The sequence below is a fragment of the Carassius carassius genome, chromosome 4, assembly GCF_963082965.1.
Source record: "Carassius carassius chromosome 4, fCarCar2.1, whole genome shotgun sequence".
Taxonomy (NCBI): domain Eukaryota; kingdom Metazoa; phylum Chordata; class Actinopteri; order Cypriniformes; family Cyprinidae; genus Carassius; species Carassius carassius.
This window is the reverse complement of record NC_081758.1, coordinates 13052903-13080054: the sequence shown is the minus strand read 5'-3', so window position 1 is coordinate 13080054 and position 27152 is coordinate 13052903. Positions and strand designations below refer to the sequence as shown.

Below are 27152 nucleotides of genomic sequence, written 5' to 3'. Positions count from 1 at the left end.
ACTTCAGACAACTGTCAGTATAACAATATTTACACAAATATCAATATTTTGTTGAACAGTAACCAAGCAAGCAATGCTTCATTTTGTTCAGTCTGTGGTGTGAAAAGGTTGCATTAGCAATTAAAGAAAGAAACACTTAAGCAAAACATGGTCAGGTCCCTAATTATTATTTTTTTTAAATCAATTTCACTGGTAGTCTACAGAATGAAGAATGTTTGGGTATAATATTTCACAGTTCGCTGTATTTTGCTATACTCACTTACATAAATGAACTAGTGTCCTGCACCCACTAGTAAAACAATATAATCAATTATATCTGATTTTTGGATTGACTGTGGATAATTTTTTTGTTAAACTACAAAGTAATTCAGTCAAGAGCAGTAAGTGATTTACTTTCATTTTCATACATTAAAGACACTGACAGCAGAGCTAGTAAATTAGGCACGGTCACTTTAAGAGACAGTGCATCCATTATAATGATACACATCCGATTTCTTTCTCAACTCTTTACTTTCCCTTAAGACATAACCACAGACTTTCGAACACACTTTCCAAGACGGGTATTTTGACATATTTTGTATGTATTTGTTGTCGGTACAAAAGCAATAAGACTTTGAGACACGTCTCTGCGTGCGCCCTGAACACCTGAACACCGCGGTGCTGAATTGAGCACTTTCCCTCTTTTTTCCTGTTTGTTTAAACTGCAATTTGTATTTGTTCATTCAGGTGCAGGAGGACGCGAACGTCCTGAAGGAGAGCTCGGTTCAGTGTTGCTGTCAGTGAGATGGGGCTCCCTCTCTTGTGTGCACCGATCACAGCGCGCGAGTAACCAGCTACTCAGTTCAGTTTCCCTCATCTTGTGTTTGAATGCTTTAAACTCTTTTGAATGTTTAAATTGGCAAGACAACTTGATATTGAATGCTCAGAGCACGTTATAAAACGTATTCTCAAAATACACATTTCTGTTTTAATAAATGCTCATATTAAATCATAGCATAACACATAAGTAGGTACAAAAATAATCAGTGCTACATTTGCGACCCCAAAAAAAATTATGGTCGCAATGGCATTTCAAAAGGTCGCATATGCGACCATTTTGGTCGCAGTGTAGTTCCCTGCTAAAAGGATGTTCCAGATTCAATACTAGTTTTTACGGCATCTTTAATAAGGATTTAAAAGCAGAAATGTGAAGCTTGCATTTTGTTTAAGCACTTTCTTTTGTATTTACAAAAGAGTGAGAATAATTTTGTTGTAATCTAATCTACATTAAGCCAAGAGATGATGTAAATACAGCTGAACTTTTTTTTTTAAACCAGAAACATTTCCTTAAATAAATTCTTCTGTCTCTGCATTTTTTTGTAATACTCATTGAAAATAAATTTAACAACTGGCTTCAAAATGCCAGAGCATACATGCTGTTTAATCATATTTCAACAATACTAGATTTTATATTATTCTATTACCATTATTGCACTTGTTCATGAAAAAAAATAAAAAAAATATACATTTACTCTGTGCAGGTTGAGTCAATACTATTACAACAAGACAGATGACATATAAAATGTCCTGAAATAGCTGCATAAATTTAGGTTTTGTCTTTCATTATTCCAAAAATAATGTTTTATTATAGTTAATATTAATAGTTAACTGCATGTATGCACTGGTAATTTAACCCTTCTCTTCTGAAGATCCAGTGGAGCTACACAGGGTCACATTGACCCTGCATGACAAATCACAGCCTAATAGTCACAATCTGCTGTTTCTGACTGAAAGTGCATAGACAGGTGACAGTAAAGCATTTACACTGCATCTGTAGAAAGATGTTTCAGGTTGAAAAGCGGTGTTAAAAAACAATGTTACAGGAATAGTTTTTTTTTTCTTTTTTCAAAAGGCTCTGTCATCAATTACTCACCCTGCAAATTGTTCAAAAGCTGTATGAATTCTTTCCATTGAACATGAAAAGGAGAAGCTGTGCTTAACAGTGCTTATCACTTTCCCATGCATTTCCCAATACTGTACATTCAACAGGGACCAAAGCATTCAAGTTTCAAAAAAGGATGAAAAAGCACCATAAAATAGTCCATGTAATTTTCTGATCCATATGATTCTTTTGTGTAACAAAATTTAGATTTTTTTTACACAAAATATTCCCCTCCAATGAGATGTTGCTACTAGCTTACTGGGTCAGTAAGTTGAACTCAAGAATTAAATGATTCAGATTAAAGAACAAATCCTTCTGACCAGTTCTGTGCACTAGATCAGCTGCTTGATTGTAAATATAATTATTTGATGACTCAAAAGAATGGGTTGTCATAAATCAGATATCATCGCTTCTCTCGTGAACACGGTAGGGTGAATCTAAAGATTTTCAGTAAATAATGACTCAAATTGCGGTTTCACACAACCTTCTGAACACATTTTAAAACACTAAGCATCATCCATAGAAAAATAACAAAAAAAAAACATGTCCATTGTAATTACATGGAAAAGAGAGACCCGCACAGGCAATTTATATTGATATTAATCAATCTTTTAAAAAAACATGGTGTATAAATATAGAATTTTAGTTTTAGGTGCATTATCCGTTTTGAACTGGGTCAAAATTACATAGACAGAAAGGAAAACCCATAAACCAATATATTGAGCTGAAGAACCTATAAATTTAAGAAATGTAAAAAGAAGTGTTTAATCTGCAAAGAAGCATATGTCACTAACACAATAATCCAAATATGCCAACTATACCAATAAACAGTTAAATGATTCTTGATGAGAATACAATGCGTTGAACATAAAATGCTACAACAACCTCTGAATAACCTTAATTTGTGTGTTATCAAAGGGTCTGGAAGATGAAGTCCTTTAAATCAACATGTGTGCTCTTATCATGCTTCATTCAGTAAAGGCCTCTGATATGAACATGCATAATAGCAGCAGCTGGTATGGAGGTATTACTCTATGTTAATACCACCAAAAGCCTTTCAGACCTTATTTATTCAGTCATCCGTTAAATGGATACAGTCAGAAAAGGTGTCCACCCCTACGACACTAATGCATCTCATACACCTCTCACTCTCAAGCAAGCGTGGACGGCACTAAGCCACATTTGGTGCTCTAAGACTGGTTTAACAAAAAAGGAAAGTAAAACTCATGTCAACTAAATCTGAATTGCAGTACAGGAACATATGAACAGATGCACACCTGTCAATGTGAACCGCTCCAAAGATGCATCTTCATAAAATTATAAAGCACCACCATATGTGGAATTGATGAATGTTCTTGAACATCTTATTTACATGTTGGAGATAATCAAATGCATGAGAAAACTGTGTGACTGTAAATTCTGATGGGCCACATGTTTCATTGTAATAAAATGATGATATATTGGTCTTCTGAGCATCTTTACTGCGAGACGCAACAGCACTAGAGGGACATAGGTTCACATGCTGTAGGACTCTTTCTACTGCCTAATTATTCTGATAAGTAAGCTTATCACACCCTGCAGATGGGTCCATTTAATTCATGCCATGGCGTGTTTATTTTTTACACATATTTCACTTCTCATCCTCCCTTAAATGCATTCCTGCAGGGTTAAGCAGAACTGCGCCTGGAAGTTAGGAGCATTTCAGCCTGAAATGGATGTAGGAGTGAATGTTTATTTGGAGAAGGGTTAAATGAGGTCCCCTTAAGATGGCTGAGCTCATTAATAGTATCACCGGTAGAGAATGGGATGTCCCATCTCAGGTGCTGAAATGACTAAAGGGCATTTTAATAAGCAACCTGACCTTTAGATCTATAGCCTCACCAGTTTGTTTAGAGAACTGCTACAATGGCCTAATTACAGTATAGAGGTACATAATGTTAGCTTAAAATCCCAATAAATATATGCAGGTTTGTTAAACAGCAGTTTACTGAATAAACTTTGATTATGCTGTTGTAAATGAGGGAAGGAATTTGAAGTTCTTCCACTTTTGAATGCAAAATATTAAAGCAAAATGTATCTTTTAGTCAGAATTAATGTGCTTCCAATTTAATGTTGCACTTTCATTCTATTGGTCTAAACTGTATGTTGAAATTATTTAAAACAAACAATTTATAACACTCATGTTTACTCACACTAACATATTGTAAGCATACATTGTCTACATCTTGTGGTCACAGTATACAACTGAAACAGTTTGTTGAAGTTTACAAATGGGCTACATTTACTTCTACTGAAAGTGCTTCACTGTAACCCAGATTTGTGTTTTTATTAAGAAAAAGATAAACACATGGAAATTAATTTTTGTGATAATCAATGCTGTGATATAAATGCTGTCAAATAAGCTTAACTTGTATTGGACTAAAAATATTCTTGTAAGGGCACTGTGGTGTAAAAAAAGAAAAGAAAAAATATATATATTTTCCTTTAATTTAAAATAAAAAATTCAAGACCAGACAGAAAAGTAACGGGAGAGAGAAGCAAAATGAATACGACACAGGATAAGACTGGATTTCATCCTGTTTTGGCCCATACATGAAAATTTCAGCAGTTTTTAAAATTCTATGCATTCTATATAGAACTGGCCTGACGCAATAATCAATACAGTATATCGACTTATCACAAACTATATATACACGTGACCTCAATCATTTTTGGTGATGCAATATATTGCCCATTATGTTTACATAAAAATCTGGTACATAATGTGATGTAGTCATGAGGTGTTTGTTCAAATTTAAATAATGCTTCTACAAAACTACAAAGTTTCATCTGCAAATATGGCCTTGTTTAGAGATCTGTGCCTTTGTGCATACGGACATCTGACTGATTCAGTGCACCCTTGAATTACAGAGAAAAGAAGGTCAAGGAAAAATCTGTAGATGTAAAAATCTCCATACAAGTTATTTGTGAATTTTTCTTTTTTTCCTACTTGTTACTTTGCACCTTTTGTTAGAAACTTTTTATTTACTATTTATTCTAGTTTTTAAGGTATCTAATATTTTTACTTAATTTCCATGAGCTAAATATTCTGAAGAATTAAAAGTCTGTTGTCATTTGAAAGTGTGTAGGCCATTATTATGCTGTTTATATTATGATTATATATTCAGTGGCATAAAATGGTCTTAATATTGTTTATCGTATTTATTTCTGGGGAAATATATCGCACAACAAAGAGTTATGACAGGCCTATCGAATGGAATAGAATAGAATAGAATAGAATAAGAATAGAATAAGAATAGAATAAGAATAGAATAAGAATAGAATAAGAATAGAATAAGAATAGAATAGAATAGAATAGAATAGAATAGAATAGAATAGAATAGAATAGAATAGAATAGAATAGAAGCATTAGCATCTAACCTTTGCTTTGAGCCCATGTGTAGCTGATTGGCGCACTCCTGGTCACTGGCAGCTGCTCTCCTCTTTCTATTACTGGCATCCTGTTATCTAGAATTGAATCCTTAATGGGACGAATATGCTTCGGCAAGGCTTTGTAGAACCAGGCTCCAGAACGTTTCCATACCTTTGAAGAGCAGGGAAAAGGAAAACAAATTAAGCACAGCTCAGTATGAAGTGATTTAAAGCAGGTACTTAAAGACATAGCATATAACATAACATAACATAACATAACATAACATTAATACTAGTAATTTCCAAATTTTAACACCAGTGTTCTTATCATTAACAAAATATTACAAATTGATAGAACAATAAAAAATAATGGCAACTGAAATAAAGCTGAAATATTAAATGTATAACATAACTGGAAATGGAATGGAAAATGGAAACTAACTACAATAAGTTTAAGTTCCAAAATTACTAAAACTGAAATACAAATAAGGCTAAATAGAAATATAAAAATTACAATAGCATATAATATTACTAATAAAAAATGAAAATATAAAATTGAATAGAATATAAAAAATAACGGAATATAATACTAAAGGTATATAATACTAAAATAAATACATTCTAAAATAGCACTGTTTGATATAACTGTACCTTTACAGTTATTGCTTATTTCATTTGTACCTTTGTTGTATTGCTTTTCTTTTATTGCAATTTGTTTCTTTTTCTCACAGAGAAACCTTAAATACTAAGATACAGATAAGACTAAAATCAATCAAATCTAAAAAGGGCCTACTTTTATTTGTGTACACTGACAATAACAACATTGCGGTGTTGTGCGTTTGCAAAATAAACCAAAAAAAAAAACAGGGTGCACTTTCTGCCGTCTAGGTCTCCATGACCAGCTTTCTACACGTCACAAACTAAGCTAATGTCTGACCCAAAGACATGAGAAATATGTCTATAGAAAGCTTATATCTACTTTTAAAATAAACGAATTCAAATCGAAACCGAATATACTCAGATTATGTAATCCGTATGAAATTGAAGCGAGGCACAGTCTTTCTCGTATCTGAAAGCTTGAAGTGTCTTCTTTTAAATGAATGAATTCAAATCGAAAACAAATATTATCTGATTAAGTAAACTAAACTAAAGCAAGGCACAGTCTTTCCCATGTATGAGCTCATTATATGAAATCACCAGCGAGCAAACACCCTCATTTAGATACAAAAAATAGATTAAAAAAAATTTACTTAAAAAAAAAAAGGTCAAGATTCGTCAAATTTTTATAGTTTTTTAAAGAAGTCGTGCTATGAGGAATTTACTTCAGAACAATAGTGCGATCTGACATGGCTTTATTCAGCAGAGAAGATCCTTTATGTAATTTATCCTTACCTTCATTAGTTAACGTGTTATTTTTACATAAACCTGTACAGATTTTACTAATCGGGCTTTTCCTGAACATATTGCCAAACTGAAACTGTTTAACTTTTAAGCTTTTTTGTTATTCAGATATGTTGTTATTCAGAGAATTTCTATTTGTTAACCAAAGGTTACAGGGAACTACACTGCGACCAAAATGGTCGCATATGCGACCTTTTGAAATGCCATTGTGACCATAATTTTTATGGGGTCGCAAATGTATCACTGATTATTTTTGTACCTACTTATGTGCTATGCTATGATTTAATATGAGCATTTATTAAAACAGAAATGTGTATTTTAAGAATACGTTTTATAACGTGCTCCAAGCATTCAATACGTCAAGTTGGCTTGCCAATTTAAACATTTTGACATGTTGTACCGACAACAAATACATACAAAATATGTCAAAATACCCGTCTTGGAAAGTGTGTTCGAAAGTCTGTGGTTATGGTCTTAAGTGAAAGTAAAGAGTTGAGAAAGAAATCGGATGTGTATCATTATAATGGATGCACTGTCTCTTAAAGTGACCGTGCCTAATTTACTAGCTCTGCTGTCAGTGTCTTTAATGTATGAAAATGAAAGTAAATCACTCACTGCTCTTGACTGAATTACTTTGTAGTTTTAACAAGAATTTATCCACAGTCAATCCAAAAATCAGATATAATTGATTATATTGTTTTACTAGTGGGTGCAGGACACTAGTTCATTTATGTAAGTGAGTATAGCAAAATACAGCGAACTGTGAAATATTATACCCAAACATTCTTCATTCTGTAGACTACCAGTGAAATTGATTTCTTTTTTAAATTAATTAGGGACCTGACCATGTTTTGCTTAAGTGTTTCTTTCTTTAATTGCTAATGCAACCTTTTCACACCACAGACTAAACAAAATGAAGCATTGCTTGCTTAGTTACTGTTCAACAAAATATTGATATTGGTGTAAATATCATACTAACAGTTGTCTGAAGTTTTGGTCGATTCCATTACATATCTTTCTATCAAAGTTATCTGACATTATCAAGATTAATTTGTTCTGACACAGTTTAACTGAGTTCTTGTCATATTTTATTACCAATTTCTAAACTATAGCAAATAAACTGTGATATTGTGAGAAATGTTGAAGGTGTCTGAATACATTTTGGTTTGACTGTGTATTTTATTTTACAGTGAAGACTATGCAGTGCTATTTTAAATTAACAAAAACAAACTTAAAAAACAAACATTGTGCAAATAGCACAAATAAATAAATAGAATGGACATACAGTACAAATTAAACCATTTCAGACAGGGCCCACTGTACAACCTGCACCAGAGCCCCTCTAACCCCAGCTACGGCCCTGGGTTAAGGTACCAAGACAGAGAGCAATGCACTGTGTGTACTGTAAGAAGTAAAACAAGAAGGCATGTGGTGTAAAAGATGGCAAGTAAAATAAAAAGCACATCTGTATGCAATACAGTTTCATTATTCTTCATTATTATCCAGAATGGCTTACTATAAATAATTTGTGCGACCAAATCATGTTTTGCGCCAGTAACTCAAAAAGTTAGTGGATTAGGTAGTTTACTGTAAACGGGAAAACATAATAACGAACAATAACTGAATGATGAATTTTCCCTCTACACATATCCACCTTATTTTTCAACACGTAACCAAGCTGTTTTCTGTGAATGTGCGAGACTTGTGATTCATTAGCCGCTGTAAGGAAATAATGAGAACAATATCAATGAGTGTGTTTATAATTAAGACCATACATTACATTAATATGGTAAAATAATATGTGTTTGTAGTTTTGAGCAGCAAAATGAGCTGGTTTGTACAGCTAAAAATAATTGGAAGCAAATAACACTGGAAGTCAGATACATTAAAGGGGTCATATAATGCCCATTTTCCACAAGTTGATATGATTCTTTAGAATCTTAATAAAGTCTGTAACATAGTTTGTTTAAAATGTCTCAATGTTAGTGTAAAAAACAAATTTTTTTACCGTCAAAAACATAAACTCTTTTCAAAACAAGCTGGTTTGTGGGATTCTCCTTTAATGCTAATGAGTTCTGCTGACTCCGCCCCTTTCTTCAGATCTGCTCTCTGAGAGACTGGTTACTTTAGCCACATTCATAGTGAAACTTGTTAATTAGCACATTATTAGGAAAGGCGATTTTCAATGATTCATTTAAATACATTATACTCACTGCTGGAGGCTGGATCATGAAGGATTCGCGCGAACATAAACGCATTTAAGTAGATCAAGGGAGCATTTATTTCATTTCTCCAAACGTAAGTTAATCCTCTGCAATTTCAGTCACTCAGATGTCGGGAGTAAATGACTGCTGATATGTTCATTATTACATCCAACAACAAAACATCTCAATCACTTAGGAGTCATGCTCGTCTGCATTTCAGACTGATGACGGTTCACTCAGGGCAGGTCTGAGGTAAGACACAAGGCAAGTCTGTGCTGAAACGCTGCTGTCAATCAAAAAATCATGGGAGGGGCCTCCGACCATGTGACGTCACACGGTCAGAGGGCTCGATTTGAGAAAGGGGAAAACATTTCAAGAGATTACAGAAAAACCACTTGGTGGATTTTTATCATTATGGGGTGGTTGTGTACACACACTGCCAACACACATTTCAGTTCAAACAACCTGTAAGAGTGCATGTAGCATTATATGACCCCTTTAAGCTTACAAATGGCCGTGGCTGTTCTTATGTGAAAAATAAGGTGAATGCATGACAAAACCAAATGACACCCGTTGTGTAGAGTGACCCAGTTGTCTCTGCATATTAGGCTAGGAAAGGAGTATTTTAACAAAAAATTAGACATTCGTCGACTTTTATTTTTTTAAATAGTCATTTGAAAGATGAAATCTTTCTTATTGAAGTCTGGTGAATGTCTAGTCAATTTAATGCCATACTTTTTCACAGGAAGCTTATTGTGCATTAACATTTTTCCCCCTATGGTCATTTATTGCTTGCATTAATGTGTAATGTAAATTTATATGTCTTTCATTGGATCATTGAAGATTTTTATCTTATAATAATGGAAAGGCCGTAGGAGAATTGTACCACTTTAGTATCAAAGGAAAGTTTTCTTTGGTCAGTACAATTTACATCTACTTCTATTTAATCTTGCAATCTCAGGTTTATGTTATGTTAATGCATAGTACAAAGTATATATGTGACCCTGGACCACAAAACCATTCATAAGTGTCAATTTTTTAAAATTGAGATTTGTACAACATCTGAAAGCTGAATGAATAAGCTTTCCATTGGTGTATAGTTTGTTCGGATCGGACAATATTTGGCCGAGATACAACTATTTGAATATCTGGAATATAAGGGTGCAAAAAAATCTAAATATTAAGAAAATTGCCTTTAAAGTTGTCCAGATAAAGTTCTTAGCAATGCATATTACTAATCAAAAATTAAGTTTTAATATATTTCTGGGAGGATATTTACAAAATATCTTCATGGAACACAATCTTTACTTAATATTCTAATGATTTTTGGCATAAAAAAAAATAAAATTTTGCCCCATATAATGTATTTTTGGTTATTGCCACAAATATAGCCCAGCGATTTAAGATTGGGTTTGTGGTCTAGGGTCACATATGTATTTTTTCCACTCTGAATCAGACTACACACTGATAGCAACATGTAGGCTACTATAAAAACTAAGGGGCTATACACTCACAGGGAGGCAAAAACAGACTTTCCAGACTGGTTTTCATAACAATCACTTTTAAAAGTGGATCATTTTTCTAAATTACACGTTATCTCCCACTGATAAAACTCAGTTCTGGGAAAATGACTGTTCACACCCTTTATTCATGATTGTACAAGTTATTTTTTCAATGTGAATGAACTGATTGCACTAGTAGTTTAAAATGCACCTTTTCCCCTTGCTGGGTGGAAGAAATCGGTGCCCTGGGGAATACAAAATTGTTGCTTCTTGCATGCTTTTGGCTTCTGCACTATACACCACAGCTTCTTCATCTACTGTATCCTCAGATATTTTGATGTGTGCATCAAACATGCACAGAAAATAAGAGGTGAAATCCAATGCAAAACAAGGAAGGCCATCTAATATTATATGATTGAACCTGTAAACTAAAACTGCATTTTCTGTCTGGTCAGTGGTAGGAAATGGTAACTGATCAGGTACAGCTGGGAGATCCAGAAGCTGTTGTCAGCCCTGAAATTTCAGAGCCTGCTGTCCATCACTTCTTAATGGTCTTCCTGGCTACAGCAGGGCCAGCAGTCTCTCGATTTTATGTCACCATGAGAGTGACTGGCACCAGATTGTAGTTTGCTCAGAACACCTTCAGAGCTTTTCGGTGTTTGTTTCACAGGGATAATGTGTTTTGAAAGGATTGCTTACATTTTTGGTGTGTCAATTGATTAAGTGCCACTGCCTTGAAAGTCATGGCACTGATTTAGTGAATGGCTGGATGTTGCAGTTGCTTGTCTGTTATGTTCTGTGGTTTGCAACGAATACGAATGAGCACAACTAGTTTTCGAATAGATTGAATAGAGCTCCATTAAAGCACCAAATGGAACTGACAAGATAGTGAAAGGTTCCAAACATGTTTCACACATACTCCTGCCTCCCATTCTGCATGGCCTCATCTGCCATTGCTCTGATTGTTGTTGTTGCGATTGGCCAATGTTTCAGTAGTTGTTAACCAGTGTTGGGTAAGTTACATTACATCATCAATATTGTATTTAAATTACTTTACTAATTACTCTGTCTGAAAAGTAACTTAGTTACTCAATAAGTAACTTAATTATTCAAATCGCTAATTAGGCTAAATCTTAAAATCCCTATAAACTTCAATAGAAATTAAACTCTTTATTCTTTCTTTCAACAACTGTAATACTTAAAAACATTTTTGAAAAAAATGTAACCCAGGGAACTACACTAACCTTTTCCACTGGTGGCACTTGTGCTACTAACTTTTTCAGTTACTGGCGCAAAACATGATTTGGTCGCACAAATTATTTATAGTAAGCCACTCTGGATAATAATGAAGAATAATGAAACTGTATTGCATACAGATGTGCTTTTTATTTTACTTGCCATCTTTTACACCACATGCCTTCTTGTTTTACTTCTTACAGTACACACAGTGCATTGCTCTCTGTCTTGGTACCTTAAACCAGGGCCGTAGCTGGGGTTAGAGGGGCTCTGGTGCAGGTTGTACAGTGGGCCCTGTCTGAAATGGTTTAATTTGTACTGTATGTCCATTCTATTTATTTATTTGTGCTATTTACACAATGTTTATGTTTTTTAAGTTTGTTTTTGTTAATTTAAAATAGCACTGTCTTCACTGTAAAATAAAATACACAGTCAAACCAAAATGTATTCAGACACCTTCAACATTTCTCACATTATCACAGTTTATTTGCTATAGTTTAGAAATTGGTAATAAAATATGACAAGAAATCAGAGTTAAACTGTGTCAGAACAAATTCATCTTGATAATGTCAGATAACTTTGATAGAAAGATATGTAATGGAATCAACCAAAACTTCAGACAACTGTCAGTATAACAATATTTACACAAATATCAATACTTTGTTGAACAGTAACCAAGCTTAATTTTGTTCAGTCTGTGGTGTAAAAAGGTTGCCTTAGCAATTAAAGAAAGAAACACTTAAGCAAAACATGGTCAGGTCCCTAATTAATTTTTTTTTAAATCAATTTCACTGGTAGTCTACAGTATGAAGAATTTTTGGGTATAAAATAAAACAGGTCACTGTATTTTGCTATACTCACTTACATAAATGAACTAGTGTCCTGCACCCACTAGTAAAACAATATAATCAATTATATCTGATTTTTGGATTGACTGTGGATACATTTTTGTTAAAACTACAAAGTAAATTCAGTCAAGAGCAGTAAGTGATTTACTTTCATTTTCATACATTAAAGACACTGACAGCAGAGCTAGTAAATTAGGCACGGTCACTTTAAGAGACAGTGCATCCATTATAATGATACACATCCGATTTCTTTCTCAACTCTTTACTTTCACTTAAGACATAACCACAGACTTTCGAACACACTTTCCAAGACGGGTATTTTGACATATTTTTTATGTATTTGTTGTCGGTACAAAAGCAATAAGACTTTGAGACACGTCTCTGCGTGCGCCCTGAACACCAGAACACCGCGGTGCTGAATTGAGCTCTTTCGCTTTTTGCTCTTTTTTTCCTGTTTGTTTAAACTGCAATTTGTATTTGTTCATTCAGGTGCAGGAGGACGCGAACGTCCTGAAGGAGAGCTCGGTTCAGTGTTGCTGTCAGTGAGATGGGGCTCCCTCTCTTGTGTGCACCGATCACAGCGCGCGAGTAACCAGCTACTCAGTTCAGTTTCCCTCATCTTGTGTTTGAATGCTTTAAACTCTTTTGAATGTTTAAATTGGCAAGACAACTTGATATTGAATGCTCAGAGCACGTTATAAAACGTATTCTTAAAATACACATTTCTGTTTTAATAAATGCTCATATTAAATCATAGCATAGCACATAAGTAGGTACAAAAATAATCAGTGATACATTTGCGACCCCATAAAAATGTTGGTCGCAATGGCATTTCAAAAGGTCGCAGTGTAGTTCCCTGATATATTATAAATTATATAAAATTTGGAATGCATTTTAAGAATAATTCTTACCATCAACTGGTAAAAAATGCACAACACCGCTATATGCTGCTTAAAAGATGCATGTGTGCTCTGATGTAAACAAGCACGCATGAGAAGCACATGGAGGAACCTGTGAGAGATGCGTTGAATGAAAGCACATTCAGAAAATGCAGATGCAGAAAATGCAGCCGCTACCCTGGAAGCCCCATAAATAAAGCAGCTACTTTCTAAAACATATTTAAATAGCCATTCAGATTTGTGGATTTGCTGTGTTGTTTATCACAGCGCCAAATACATAAATAATTTGACTCAATAGGTGATTTATTTTCACACTTTTTTTTTTTTTTTTTTACATTTTAATCTGGACTACAACATGCCCTAGAGTTTTGATTCTTTATAGTTTGTTCACACTCTACATTAGGGCTTCATTAGTTAACATTAGTTAATTCATTAGTTAAAATGCCAATGAAAAACTCTTCTGAACATTCATTAATCTTAGGTATTCCAATATTTAATAACACGTTGTTAAAATCAAAAGATGCAACTGTGTTATTTAATGAGCTAACATGAACTAAGAGTTGTTAAACAAATATTAATAACTTTTGTAGCAAATGTAGCTAATTCTCATTGTGAATGTTAATGCATTAACTAAGGTTAACTAATGATATCTTATTGTAAAGTGATACCTATTGGTCTTTATAGTTCTTTTGCACTTTAATCGGTGTAAAACTTAACTTTATATATTTTTCTGTATTGCTTTATTGCATAGTTATTTTTGTTACAAGAAAAAAGTTATTAAACCTGTTATAATACTTTATGACGACAACTTTTTTTAAACCTAAATTTCAATATTGTGATAATACAGCATACTGTGATAAAACCATTAGAAAATAATCAAAACATGAAAATTTGATACCGGCATATCCCTAGGTATAATCATGTGCCAACATATATTTAAATATATGACAGATGAGTGAGTTTTCATAAAACAAATATTTTTGAGTTTCGTGTCATTATAAAGGCCTAGAAATTACACATATCAGATTTAAATCTCAAGTCATGAATGAAAACGAAGTATTCAATTTAAAAAAAAATTAAGCACCACCTGTATCTAATGCATCTGTCATTTAAACTATCACATTAAGACACATCATGGGGTGAGCTGCAGTTCTAATTCCCTGAACTGAGGGGAGGGAGCAGTTATAAGGAACCATTTGGGAAATATGTAAGTGTTATTTCAGAAGATAAAATACGGAGGTAACTGTGAGTCTGTGTACATAAATATCTAGAGACTCATTATTTCCAGGCATATACCATAGGGAATGAATCTCTTTTCTTCAACAAACACACACAGAGCATTCCATCATACCAAATGCAAATTCATACAAACACACACCGACTTAAACATCATGTCACATTTTTCATTGCAACTTAAGAGTTGTATTTCTCTAACTTATGTTTGAATGAAATCTCAGTTGGGAATGGAACCAGATCAAATCCATCCATACCTCTACTCCTTCACTTAATTAAAAACAAATACAGTGTATATATAACTGGCTCCCTCGTTACGGGTTTACTGACGGCAAAGGAAGAAAAAATAAATGCAGGTAACCACATAATTGTTACAAGGATAGAAAAAGTCTTCTTGAAAATACTAAAAATATTATTTCTTAAATTAAAGACTACGCAAACTACGGTTTTCCTTTCAACAATCTTTTTAAAGAGCTTTTTTCATGATATGAGGAAAGTTCTATCCCCTGACTTTATGTCTGCCAAAAATATAAAACAAAAACAACATGCTCATTAGAGAAAATGCATATTCAAATTATTAGATGTATGAATTGGATTTTTTTTGGTATTGTTTAATTAGTAGATCCATACAAAAAAAAAATAATAATAAAATAAATGCATTAGAAATATTCAGCTTGCAGTAGTAATGGGCAAACCTTTAGCAAAATATGCTTGCTACGTATATAAATGGCTGTTGCAGACCACAGAAATGACAAGACAAATTACATTGTGATAGCAAACACATGGGCTTTTATGGGAAATATATGACATTGGTTTGCTCACATGACCGTGCAAAAATCAATTAATGTCCATGGCTCTAAGAGGGAAGCAAATTGCTCTCATCATACAACCCAATAAATTATGGCTCTGAGCGGGATCAGATCTCATTGGCTAGAATGAGGTTTAGGGGTGTGGCAAGTAATACTAACCAATACTGTAGCTCTGCCCTTTTCAGTCACTACCACCACGTCAGAGCTCAGGAGTGTTAAATTACTGAACATCTCACGACACATCTGATACGACACATATTATTGTTTTGAGCAATTACAAGCAAGCATCACAATACTTATCAAACATTGTGCTAGCTAGCAATTTCTTTCTTTCTACAGTACATCTGAAAAATTACGATATGATGAATGAAAGGCAAATTGCCCTGAACAATTTTCTCTTGGCATTTTAATTAGTCTAGTGATAGCATCGCTAATTTGAATGGGGAGGCAGTGTTTCGTGAAATTAGTTTTTGTGGATGGTGGGCACGCAACCACGGGTGACCAAAAGCACCGTTTTAGCCCTGTGCCCCAGGACAAATCAACCAAAACTTCATTAGGCCATCCAGGACCATAAAGTGTCACATGGACAAAGGTTTGTGGTGCAGAGATTAGGTGGTTGTAAATGTCATTCATAGCTGGGCCAGGTGTATTTGAGCCAAACTTTTAAATTATGTCATTATTTCATCATGTCATTGCAAACCTGTAAAGGCCCGTTCACACCAAGAACTATAACTATAAACAGCAGCAGACGATATTGTCTGTTTATTCTAAGTGCACACTCAACTGCCACTTTAAATTCACGATCCTATTACAGCAGGATTCATTCTGAGTGGCTGTCAATGTTTTTATTGTTTATCAGCTGGAAAAAAAGTAATCAGAAAGTGATTCCGATGATATTGTTTCTCTGTGCCTTTATCGTTATAGTTATGGTGTGTACTCTGCTATTCTTTAAAGGAGTCATGACCCACAATTTGCACTTTTCCACGAGAATCAATGTATGTTATGATTGCCTAACGATTATACACTGGCCGGGAAGCCGATATTTAAAAGTGAAGCGTTTGTTTACCTCAGGGTTTATAAACCAGTGCGCGTGCACGCGCACTCAAATACGAGATTTTTATTTCAGCCCCAACTTGACGTCAAGACGGGGGAGGATATACCAAATATGGAGACCGCAGCAGGAAGCCGCGCCCTGCCGCTCTCCCCCTCATATTCATTCTGAGGTTGACTGCCATAAACAACATGCAAATGTGTTTTCTATACCAAAAACGGACGAAACTATCAAGGACCAGTGGATGAAATTCATTTTTAATGACGCGGTTCCTACAACCCTTTCAACCGGCGTATCGTTTGGTGTCTGCGCTAAACATTTTACACAGGATTCATTCACAAATTTTGGGCAATATCAGGCTAAGTTGGCCTCGAAGCTCCGTTTGGGAAAAGGTGCCATCCCCACCATCAGAGACTTGCCTGAAATTGAAACGGTAAGACTGTGTTTTATTGCTCTACTGTGTGTAACAAACAACAGCTAACTGCTAATGCGGCTATTGTATGTAACGTTAGCTTCGAGGTAAACACGGGGAATGGACTCTATGAATGCTAGCCACTGTAGCCATACACCATACACGACAGCCAAAACATTGCATCAGATCTCGCGAGACAATAATGCCTTTAGAAATAAGGGTCTGAGGAGCTCTGTGTTTATTTTTTTTTCAAATTTTCTTTTTTAGAAGTGCCTGAAAGACTATAATAGAGCATTGGGTATCCAAGATAACACGAGGTGATGACTCCTTTAATATTGAGACCGATTTTTAGTACTATATTTTTACAGTTATCGTCTTTGGTGTGAACAGGCCTTAAGACTTTTTCACAAAAAAGAACACAAAAAGGTGAATTTTTGAAAAAAATCCTGGTCGTTCTGTTCCATATAATGAAAGGGAATGGAGACTGGCGCTTTTAAAGGGTTACTTCATCCAAAAATTTTAATTCTGTAAACAAATACTTATCTTCACGTCATTCCAAAGCCATAAACCCTTTGTTTACTTTTGAAACACATGTTAGCTCAAAGTGAGATGTACATAATTAATCATAGCAGGTTATTATTAACTACATTCATCTTCAGGAATTACTTGTAGCATTAATAGTACAATAAAACGATTTGTTCGTCCGCAGGGCGGACAGTGTTAATCGTTTATTGACTAAGTAAAATTATTTCTCTGGCCACAAAAAATTATTTTACTACTAATACATTGCTCCCAGAGCATTTAATGAAACCGGAACGTTAAAGTGACCTCATCCTGTGAGCAGCGAACACAGACAACCAAGTGTGAATACATATGAATGTTTATTAAACTACACTACAGGGGAACATGCAACATCAGACTAAACACAAACATACACACATTAAACATAGATGCCAATGCAAGGAAGGCATGGATGGAGAGAGAGAGAGAGAGAGAGCATGCAGCAGAGCGAGGGAGAGAGAGAGCAAGCGAGAGCTCATGCGCAAGAGAGTGGAGAGTCATGGCAGCAATTACTCGTGAGGGAGTCACGAAGTGTCCAAGGTGATGGGTGTCTCCAGGGAACCACAAGTTAAGAGAAAAAGCACACTTTTAGGGTGTGAAAGAGGTTTTATCTGGTTTCCTGGTAACACCCCTTTTGGTTGGATTGACCAATAACAAGCTATATAGTTTCAGCGGGAAAGTATTTCTTTGTCTCAATGACACCTGATTTGCATACTTTATGAATGCCGTGATGAACTGGTTCTGGTTATCTGGTGACCCAACTATGATACATATAGTAGGATGCATTTTAGGCTCACAAAGTAGAGATATTTAGCTAAGACAAACCGAGAGGTTTAATTAGGTACCAAGAAAGATATGCAAGAAAGATAGAAACATGATACATTCTTATGCTTGAATATAGGCACTTAGAGGTCAACTAACATGACTAGAGAATCACAACTGTGCTAACATGAGCTGGGAAACATACAAACACAGGAACATATCGTATACATTTGTAATGGCTTACATTTGACAGAGGTGTCAAGTACCTTACTTAAGTAGAAATTTTGTGTATCTATACTTTACTTGAGTAATTATTTTTCAGCCGACTTTTTACTTCTACTCCTTATATTTTCACGCAAGTATCTGTACTTTCTACTCCTTACATTTTAAAAATACGTTCGTTACTGCTATTTCATTTTGGCTTGTTTTCATTCTGGCTTATCATCATTCAAAAAAAAAAACCTATCCAGATACAACCCGAATTCCGGAAAAGTTGGGACGTTTTTTAAATTTTAATAAAATGAAAACTAAAAGACTTTCAAATCACATGAGCCAATATTTTATTCACAATAGAACATAGATAACGTAGCAAATGTTTAAACTGAGAAATTTTACACTTTTATCCACTTAATTAGCTAATTTAAAATTTAATGCCTGCAACAGGTCTCAAAAAAGTTGGCACGGGGGCAACAAATGGCTAAAAAAGCAAGCAGTTTTGAAAAGATTCAGCTGGGAGAACATCTAGTGATTAATTAAGTTAATTGATATCAGGTCTGTAACATGATTAGCTATAAAAGCTTTGTCTTAGAGAAGCAGAGTCTCTCAGAAGTAAAGATGGGCAGAGGCTCTCCAATCTGTGAAAGAAACAGTGTGTAAAAAAACTTTAAAAACAATGTTCCTCAACGTCAAATTGCAAAGGCTTTGCAAATCTCATCATCTACAGTGCATAACATCATCAAAAGATTCAGAGAAACTGGAGAAATCTCTGTGTGTAAGGGACATGGCCGGAGACCTTTATTGGATGCCCGTGGTCTTCGGGCTCTCAGATGACACTGCATCACTCATCGGCATGATTGTGTCAATGACATTACTAAATGGGCCCAGGAATACTTTCAGAAACCACTGTCGGTAAACACAATCCGCCGTGCCATTAGCAGATGCCAACTAAAGCTCTATCATGCAAAAAGGAAGCCATATGTGAACATGGTCCAGAAGCGCCGTCGTGTCCTGTGGGCCAAGGCTCATTTAAAATGGACTATTTCAAAGTGGAATAGTGTTTTATGGTCAGAAGAGTCCAAATTTGACATTCTTGTTGGAAATCACGGACGCCGTGTCCTCCAGGCTAAAGAGGAGGGAGACCTTCCAGCATGTTATCAGCGTTCAGTTCAAAAGCCAGCATCTCTGATGGTATGGGGGTGCATAAGTGCATACGGTATGGGCAGCTTGCATGTTTTGGAAGGCTCTGTGAATGCTGAAAGAATGCTTCCCTCCAAACAACGTCTATTTCAGGGAAGGCCTTGTTTATTTCAGCAGGACAATGCAAAACCACATACTGCAGCTATAACAACAGCATGGCTTCGTCGTAAAAGAGTCCGGGTGCTAACCTGGCCTGCCTGCAGTCCAGATCTTTCACCTATAGAGAACATTTGGCGCATCATTAAACGAAAAATACGTCAAAGACGACCACGAACTCTTCACCAGCTGGAAATCTATATAAGGCAAGAATGGGACCAAATTCCAACAGCAAAACTCCAGCAACTCATAGCCTCAATGCCCAGACGTCTTCAAACTGTTTTGAAAAGAAAAGGAGATGCTACACCATGGTAAACATGCCCCGTCCCAACTATTTTGAGACCTGTAGCAGAAATCAAAATTGAAATGAGCTCATTTTGTGCGTAAAATTGTAAACTTTCTCAGTTTAAACATTTGCTATGTTATCTATGTTCTATTGTGAATAAAATATTAGCTCATGTGATTTGAAAGTCTTTTAGTTTTCATTTTATTAAAATTCAAAAAACGTCCCAACTTTTCCGGAATTCGGGTTGTAAATTGCGCCATCCGGATGGAGTGAATTTGATTGTGGTTGGATGAGAAGTATAAACATATACCATTCCGACACTCTATTGGTTTGTACACGATCCATCGCACCTGCACATGACACAAATCACATCACACTCCAGCAAGGACATAGCCAGTTTTGGGTTCGTTTATCAAAAATTATATTTCTTAAAAGTAGGGTTGGGTATGGAACCGGTATGTACCGAACCGAATAAGGATGCAGATTTCGGTATCTCATTTCGGTGCCTCTTAAATGCCTGAGCGATCGATTGAAATGTTTGTCCTGGTTGTCCGAAATGTACACAAGAAGCATGGGCGTCGCTAGGCTTTTTTAGCGGGGATATAGCATTTAGCTCTCTAAACTGTACACAAATTCACGGAGCAGCACGAGCTGACTCAAACACAAACAGAGGACACAAGGTGTGTGTTTATGAAAAAAAAAAAGTGACATGACATTCAGCCAAGTATGGTGACCCATACTCAGAATTTGTGCTCTGCATTTAACCCATCCGAAGTGCACACACACAGAGCAGTGAACACACACACTGTGAACACACACCCGGAGCAGTGGGCAGCCATTTATGCTGCGGCGCCCAGGGGAGCAGTTGGGGGTTCGGTGCCTTGCTCAATGGCACCTAAGTCGTGGTACTGAGGGTGGAGAGAAAACTGTACATACACTCCCCCACCTACAATTCCTGCCAGCCCGAGACTCGAACTCACAACCTTTTGATTGCCAGTCCGACTCTCTAACCATTAGGCCACGACTTCCGTATAGATCGATAGATTGTCAGAATATCTGTATCTGTGCAGTTCGTTGTCATAAATACAGTTTACAAAAGGTCACGAGGGAGCAGTCGGTTTCTCATCTACTGTAAAGTTTTCGCTTGTCACCGCTCATCACATCACAGCTGTTTCCTTCAGCGACAATCTAGCCTTTAACACTTATGAACGAACGCATACTTAAATTGTACTTATTTAAATATACTTAATTTAATCATACGTACTTTATACATACACTACTGTGCAAAAGTCTTCACCCAAAAGAATGGTGTTCAGACAGTTATTTATTTATTTTGCTGAAGTGTGTCAGTAGAAAATATCGGTTTACATTTCCAAACATTCATTTTGCCGTTGTCAGACTGCTTTTGCATTGAAAATCGCACTAGATTATTATTAAAATTAATGGCAAACTGATATTTCCTTCTGACACACTACAGCAAAAGATATTAAAAACCGGCTTAAAACCATTTTTTTGGGGTGAAAATACTAATGTGCCTAAGACTTTTGCACAGTACTGTACTTTACAAACGACATTGTTGCTACTTTATAAAGAATGAGTACAGTAATTCACAGAACTGATTAAAGACAGTGAGAGACAGCACTCATTTTAACAAATATCAGAGAGATTGACAGAGATACAGTAGAAACATTATGCGTGGTTTTTGTATTAAATAATAACCCAGATTGTGAAATACATTTATTAGCAATAGAGTAAGGGAAGCTTGGGAAATGAGAGCATCCAATGAGCGTGTGAAAGCTATGGATTTATTTTAAATATTGTAATGTTCTTTAATGTTATCCATGGTTTTTTTTTTGTGGCTCTTTTTTTTTTTTTTTGTATCGGTTCAGGCACCGGTACCATTTTAAAAGTATCAAAATGGCATCGGACCCTACTTAAGTTATTATTTCTCACTGGCTCATTTACCAAATGGGTGCTTTCTCTTCTTCCTCCGCAAATTATGCTACTGTAGGTAGTTCGGTAGCGAGACGTTTGAATAAATTAGCGTTTGCGATTGACAACGCGATTGACAATGTTGTGATAAGTAGGCTATACCAACTTTGTAACTCGTTACCCCCCCCCCCCCCCCAACACTGGACATAGCAGACGTATGTAGAAAATACAGGAAGCTATCAATCAAGAAGGTATCAGGAGTATGAGTTATTTTTCATTTTTATTTTTTGATTAATCACTTGGGTTAGTCATTCATTTTGACAGCCCTAATGTTTATTGTAAATAGACAACCATACAAGGGTAATTGTTACTAAGCCTGCCCTGGGTACACCAATGTTTTATCCATTGCCCTCGCAGATTGCTGCAGCTAAGCTTCGATGTATATTTACATTGCATTAAAGGTTATTGATGACATGCCTCTGAAGTTTGACTTTTTGCACCATTACAATACTTATAGGCAACTAGTCATCATATCTCTAGTTCTTTAATGTATTTGCATTGTAATAAAGTGCGTTCATTTTCAATGGGCATATATGCGGCTGAAACAGGTAGCCTAGTGCATCCCAATTTTTTCAACATGAACATTTTAATATAACATTACAGTCATTATGGCCTATGGCCTTTAGAAAAATGTTTTTTGAGGAGATGGGGTCGTGCACAATTGGCCCCTGTGGCGTGGCCTAAGCTTTTGTTCTTAATGGCATTTTTTTTTCCGTACATTACTTTTACTTTTATACTTTAAGTCGTTTTGAAATTCAGTATTTTTACACTTTTACTTGAGTAAAAAGCTTGAGTTGATACTTCAACTTCTACAAAAGTCTTTTTAAACCCTAGTATCTATACTTCTACTTGAGTAATGAATGTGAATACTTTTGACACCATTAAATGCAAGAAGGTTTGAGTGTGTGTGTGTGTGTGTGTGTGCGGCATGGGGAGGTCTTTTCCTCTGCATGCTTGGGCCATTGACTGATTAAGATCTCTTTGAAGCTTATGAGTCCGAGCTAGGAATGTAGAGGTGTTCCTGGTTATGCTTAAACAGGCTCTTAAAGGTCAATGGCACAGTTTGATGCAGACCCATTGGCTCTAAGCTGTGATTTACATGAGGTCAGTCAGTAGATTCAAAATCTTTCTGAATATTAGAATGAATGTGTTATCATGATCTGGTCCATACGCTACACACAAATAAAGATATTTGTAATGAGTCCTAAGAGATTTCTGTCCCTCAACTATAGGGCTGCGCCGATCGTTATGCGCATCTCGTCAGTAAAGCCGGTTCTCTAATCAGCAGTAAATTCCATCAGGTTTACACATAGAGCAGCTGTTACTACACAGAGCCATTGTTAACTGAGAAGATGCACAAATCCACGTTCATTTTCAGCGTTTATTTGGGCATCTTCTCAGTTAACAACGGCTCTGTGTAGAAACAACGGCTCTTTATTAAACAGATTTAATTTAGTTTGCATATAAACATTGATCAACACAAGGAAATAAACTTAACTGATTCTTTCTCAAACATGCTTGTGTGACATGTGAGAACAAACCTCAAAACATATGTGACCCTGGACCACAAAACCAGTCTTTTTTTTTGCACCCTCAAATTCCAAATAGCCAAATATTGTCCTATCCTAAAAAAACATACATCAATGGATAGCTTCATATACAAGTCAGAAACTAAGCTTTTTTTGCACAGGCCTATCAACAAAACCACCAACAATCAAGAATCTCACACACACACACAAACACAATAATTTGCTGTTATACTCCATATAACTCAATATACAAGCCAGAAACTAAGCCTTTTTTTGCACAGGCCTATCTAAAGTGTTAATGGTCCCACCTAGTGATCAACTGTAAAAATAACAAATTTGACCTCTTCCCAAAAGGGAAAACAACAAACAATCAAGAATACATGATTATATGGTGTCATGGCTTTGCAATCAAAAAAATTTATCATAATGGAAGTCAATGGGGCAAAAACAGCCACCAACAACAAATGAGGGAGAAACAATTTAAATCTAATGCTGCACAAAAACTAAAAATGCATCAAAGCCAATGTTGCTACTAATCTTTGACATGCCCAAGACTGTTATAAAAAGTAAAAAAAAAAAAAAAAAAAAAAATCCAGCCACAATTCCTTTTATATTGAAAATAAGTCATTTTGTGTGTTTCTTTCCCCCCAAATCAGTGACATAATTTATGAACTTGGCAATTAAAGAGTTAAAATCTTTAGATTTTTTTAAAAACATTTGGTAGTTTTGATCAGGACTGAAGTTGATTAACAGATTTATGCAAAAGAAATCAGAAAAAAATATGAATCTGATACATTTTTACAGCGGTTTAATTGAGTGGATGATTTCATCCCGAACATAACGAAAGGGTAGTGAATTTGAACAATGCACAAGGGTTAACAGAATTTTCATTTTTGGATGAACAATTCCAAAAGAAACGCATATTAAAACTCAAAGCACCGCCACTTTGCATTCTCCTTCTAACCTTAGCTTTGAGAATCTTAGCTACAGCAGAAAGGAAATGTATTATATATATAAAAAAAGTGTGACAATGTTTATGCCTCAGGCCCAGCTCTTCTGGGTCCACATCATAAGGTGTAAGTGCCAGGGATGGGAAGACATGCTCAAGCAGTGGCCTGCTGATAACATGTTCTGCTGCGACCACCGCTTGACTGACAGCTGCATCCTTAAGCCTTTTGTTAGCTCAGAGTTTTACTGGGAATATAGTTAACAAGGAGTTTCCAAAAGGTCAAAAAAATTCTGAAACAGTTCAGCTCTCTGAAAATACAGTTCAGATGAGTCACCGCTCATTACAATCACTAAAATAGGTTTTTGATGTACATTGCTCAGCAGTGTAATTTGTAGTAATTAATAATTTATTCAAATTGTTTTATAGTTAAATATAATCACTTTGTTTAATGAATAACAATGTTAATTCACATTTAGGGTGATTTAATTATACGTTTTAATTATAAACAAACAGAAAAGCCTGAAAATAGCTCATTCTGAAATAAAATTATGGAGATAAGTCTGTGAATAATGTGCATTAGTCATGAGCATGACATTATTGGGTTATTTCCGTAATAGCAAGTTACATTCCACCATGCAGATCATGAATGAAGGAAATTTCTGAATTAATGATTCATAAGACTATTACAACACAGCAAGGCAGAGAGTTATTCTGTTACCGGTCAAATGGAGACAATACATAAGATTACAGACACAGTGGCATCAGTGCACTTATTCTTTCTTCTAAATATTTTCAATAATGTTGTGCTTTGAGATGACCATATTTCTGAGCTTGATTTGTTGATTAAAAGCCTACTGCCACTGTGTTGATCTTATTCCAAAGTTTTCAATGACCCAAACTTGGAATTTGTGCTCTGTATTTAACCTCTATAAGTGCACACACACCGCAGTAAACACACACACTATGCGGCTAGAAAGACTGTGCTTTTGTGTAACATCACAGTGTTTTTCATCTAATTTAAATGTCTATGATGAAATGCCTATTCTATATGTATTTCATACTCATAAAGCTTCACATTCACACGGAGAACTTATAAAGTTTGCATAATTTGCAAAATACAAGCTATTAGTTTGTTTTATTTTTAGCTAATTAGTACAGTTTTAAGACTGAAGCAAGTATATAGGGTCTATAAGACTGTGATGGCTATGGCCACACTGAATGAGCACTTAGTTTACTTTGAATATGAAGTGTTATTTTGTTTGTTTTAGAGGATTAATGTTTTTGTCTGTTTATTTACTAATTATGTTGTTTCTTTAAATGTTATCTACCCAAACATATGTCTCTTTGGTGCTGTAAATCCCAATGAGCAACAAAGTCAATCATTTATTTCTAGAGTGCACGCTAGTGAGTAAATGAGATCACAATCAAGCTATGGGTTTAACATTTTATTTAAGTTTGTTTAAATGTGTACATCTTACCCGTGGTTCCACCGAGGTTCATGACTGCAGCATGGAACAAAGATTTGGAATTAAAAGGGCGCGGCCTTTCCTTGTTTCCCTTGTATATTCAGTTGGGAATTATGGGAAATGTGGTTTTTGGGACGATATGTTAATGTATAAATGTGATTTTTATTTTGTTTATTTGAGTTTGTGTAGAGAGGTATTTCTTTCTTTCTCTCTTTAAGTTTGATGGAATTGAGAACTTGTGAGACCCCTGTAATTAGAAGATTTATGAGTCAGTGTTTTTTTTGTTTGTTTTTGTTTTATTCTGCACAAAGTGTTGTCAATACGTAAGTCAATAAAAGAACACCTTGTTGACTCCATGCATGTCTCCTGAAAATTTAATGGAAGAACCCTTACAAGATGGTGGCAGCGGTAGGATTCTGTCCAGGAGGAGACTGTCTGTAAAGAGTCAAGTGCTAGAAGATGGCGCCTAAGAGAGCAGTACGCGCGGTTGTTCCTGCTGATGTTCAGAGTGCACCAGATGAGGGTGAGCTGCTGACGGAGGATGCGACAGGCGTGGCTGAGCAGGTGTCTGAAGAGGAGTCGAAGGGTGATGTACTGGAGCTTAAGCGGATGTTTCAACGGTTCATGCAGGATCAGCAAGAGAGAGATACCCGTCAGATGCAAGATGCAGCCCGTCAAGAGACGAGATGGAAATCGCTTCAGCATCAGTTTCGTCTACTACAGGATGAGGTCAGCCAGCGAACTCCATTGGAGGATTTACGAGACAGGGAAGACGCTGAGGTGGAGGAATCACCTAGAGCTTCTTTTGGCTCCCATATTATGAGCCATGGTTATGCGCTGAAAGAACCAAAGATTCAACAATTGTGTGAAGCGGATGACATCGAGCATTATTTAACCACGTTTGAACGGATTGCTGAGGTGTGCAGATGGCCAAAGGAAGATTGGGCCATTAGACTCATTCCATTGCTGACTGGCAAGGCGCGCAGTGCATATGTGGCCATGGATGTTGCAGACGCAAGTGACTACCCGCAGGTAAAGGAGGCTATTCTGAAAAAGTATTCCATTAATCATGAAATGTATCAACAGAGATTTCATGCTATGGAGGTGCTGGAAGAAGAGTCCCCTAAAGAGTTGTATGTTCGACTGAAGGACTTGTATCAAAAGTGGG

The 27152-nt window shown here is 35.7% G+C and overlaps 2 protein-coding genes across 3 annotated transcripts in view; one reads left to right on the top strand and one right to left on the bottom strand.

Moving 5' to 3' along the window:
• Window positions 1-27152, top strand: part of LOC132136345 (uncharacterized) — a 207072-nt gene that overhangs the window by 43089 nt on the left and 136831 nt on the right. The gene's annotated exons all lie outside the window — the stretch shown is intronic.
• The window catches only part of LOC132136282 (double C2-like domain-containing protein beta), a 279102-nt gene that overhangs the window by 223448 nt on the left and 28502 nt on the right, over window positions 1-27152 (bottom strand). For both annotated transcript variants that reach the window (XM_059547231.1, XM_059547232.1), the window contains exon 6: window positions 5342-5504. In XM_059547231.1, coding sequence (XP_059403214.1) covers window positions 5342-5504 — 163 coding nt within the window. The remainder of the gene's footprint in view (window positions 1-5341; window positions 5505-27152) is intronic.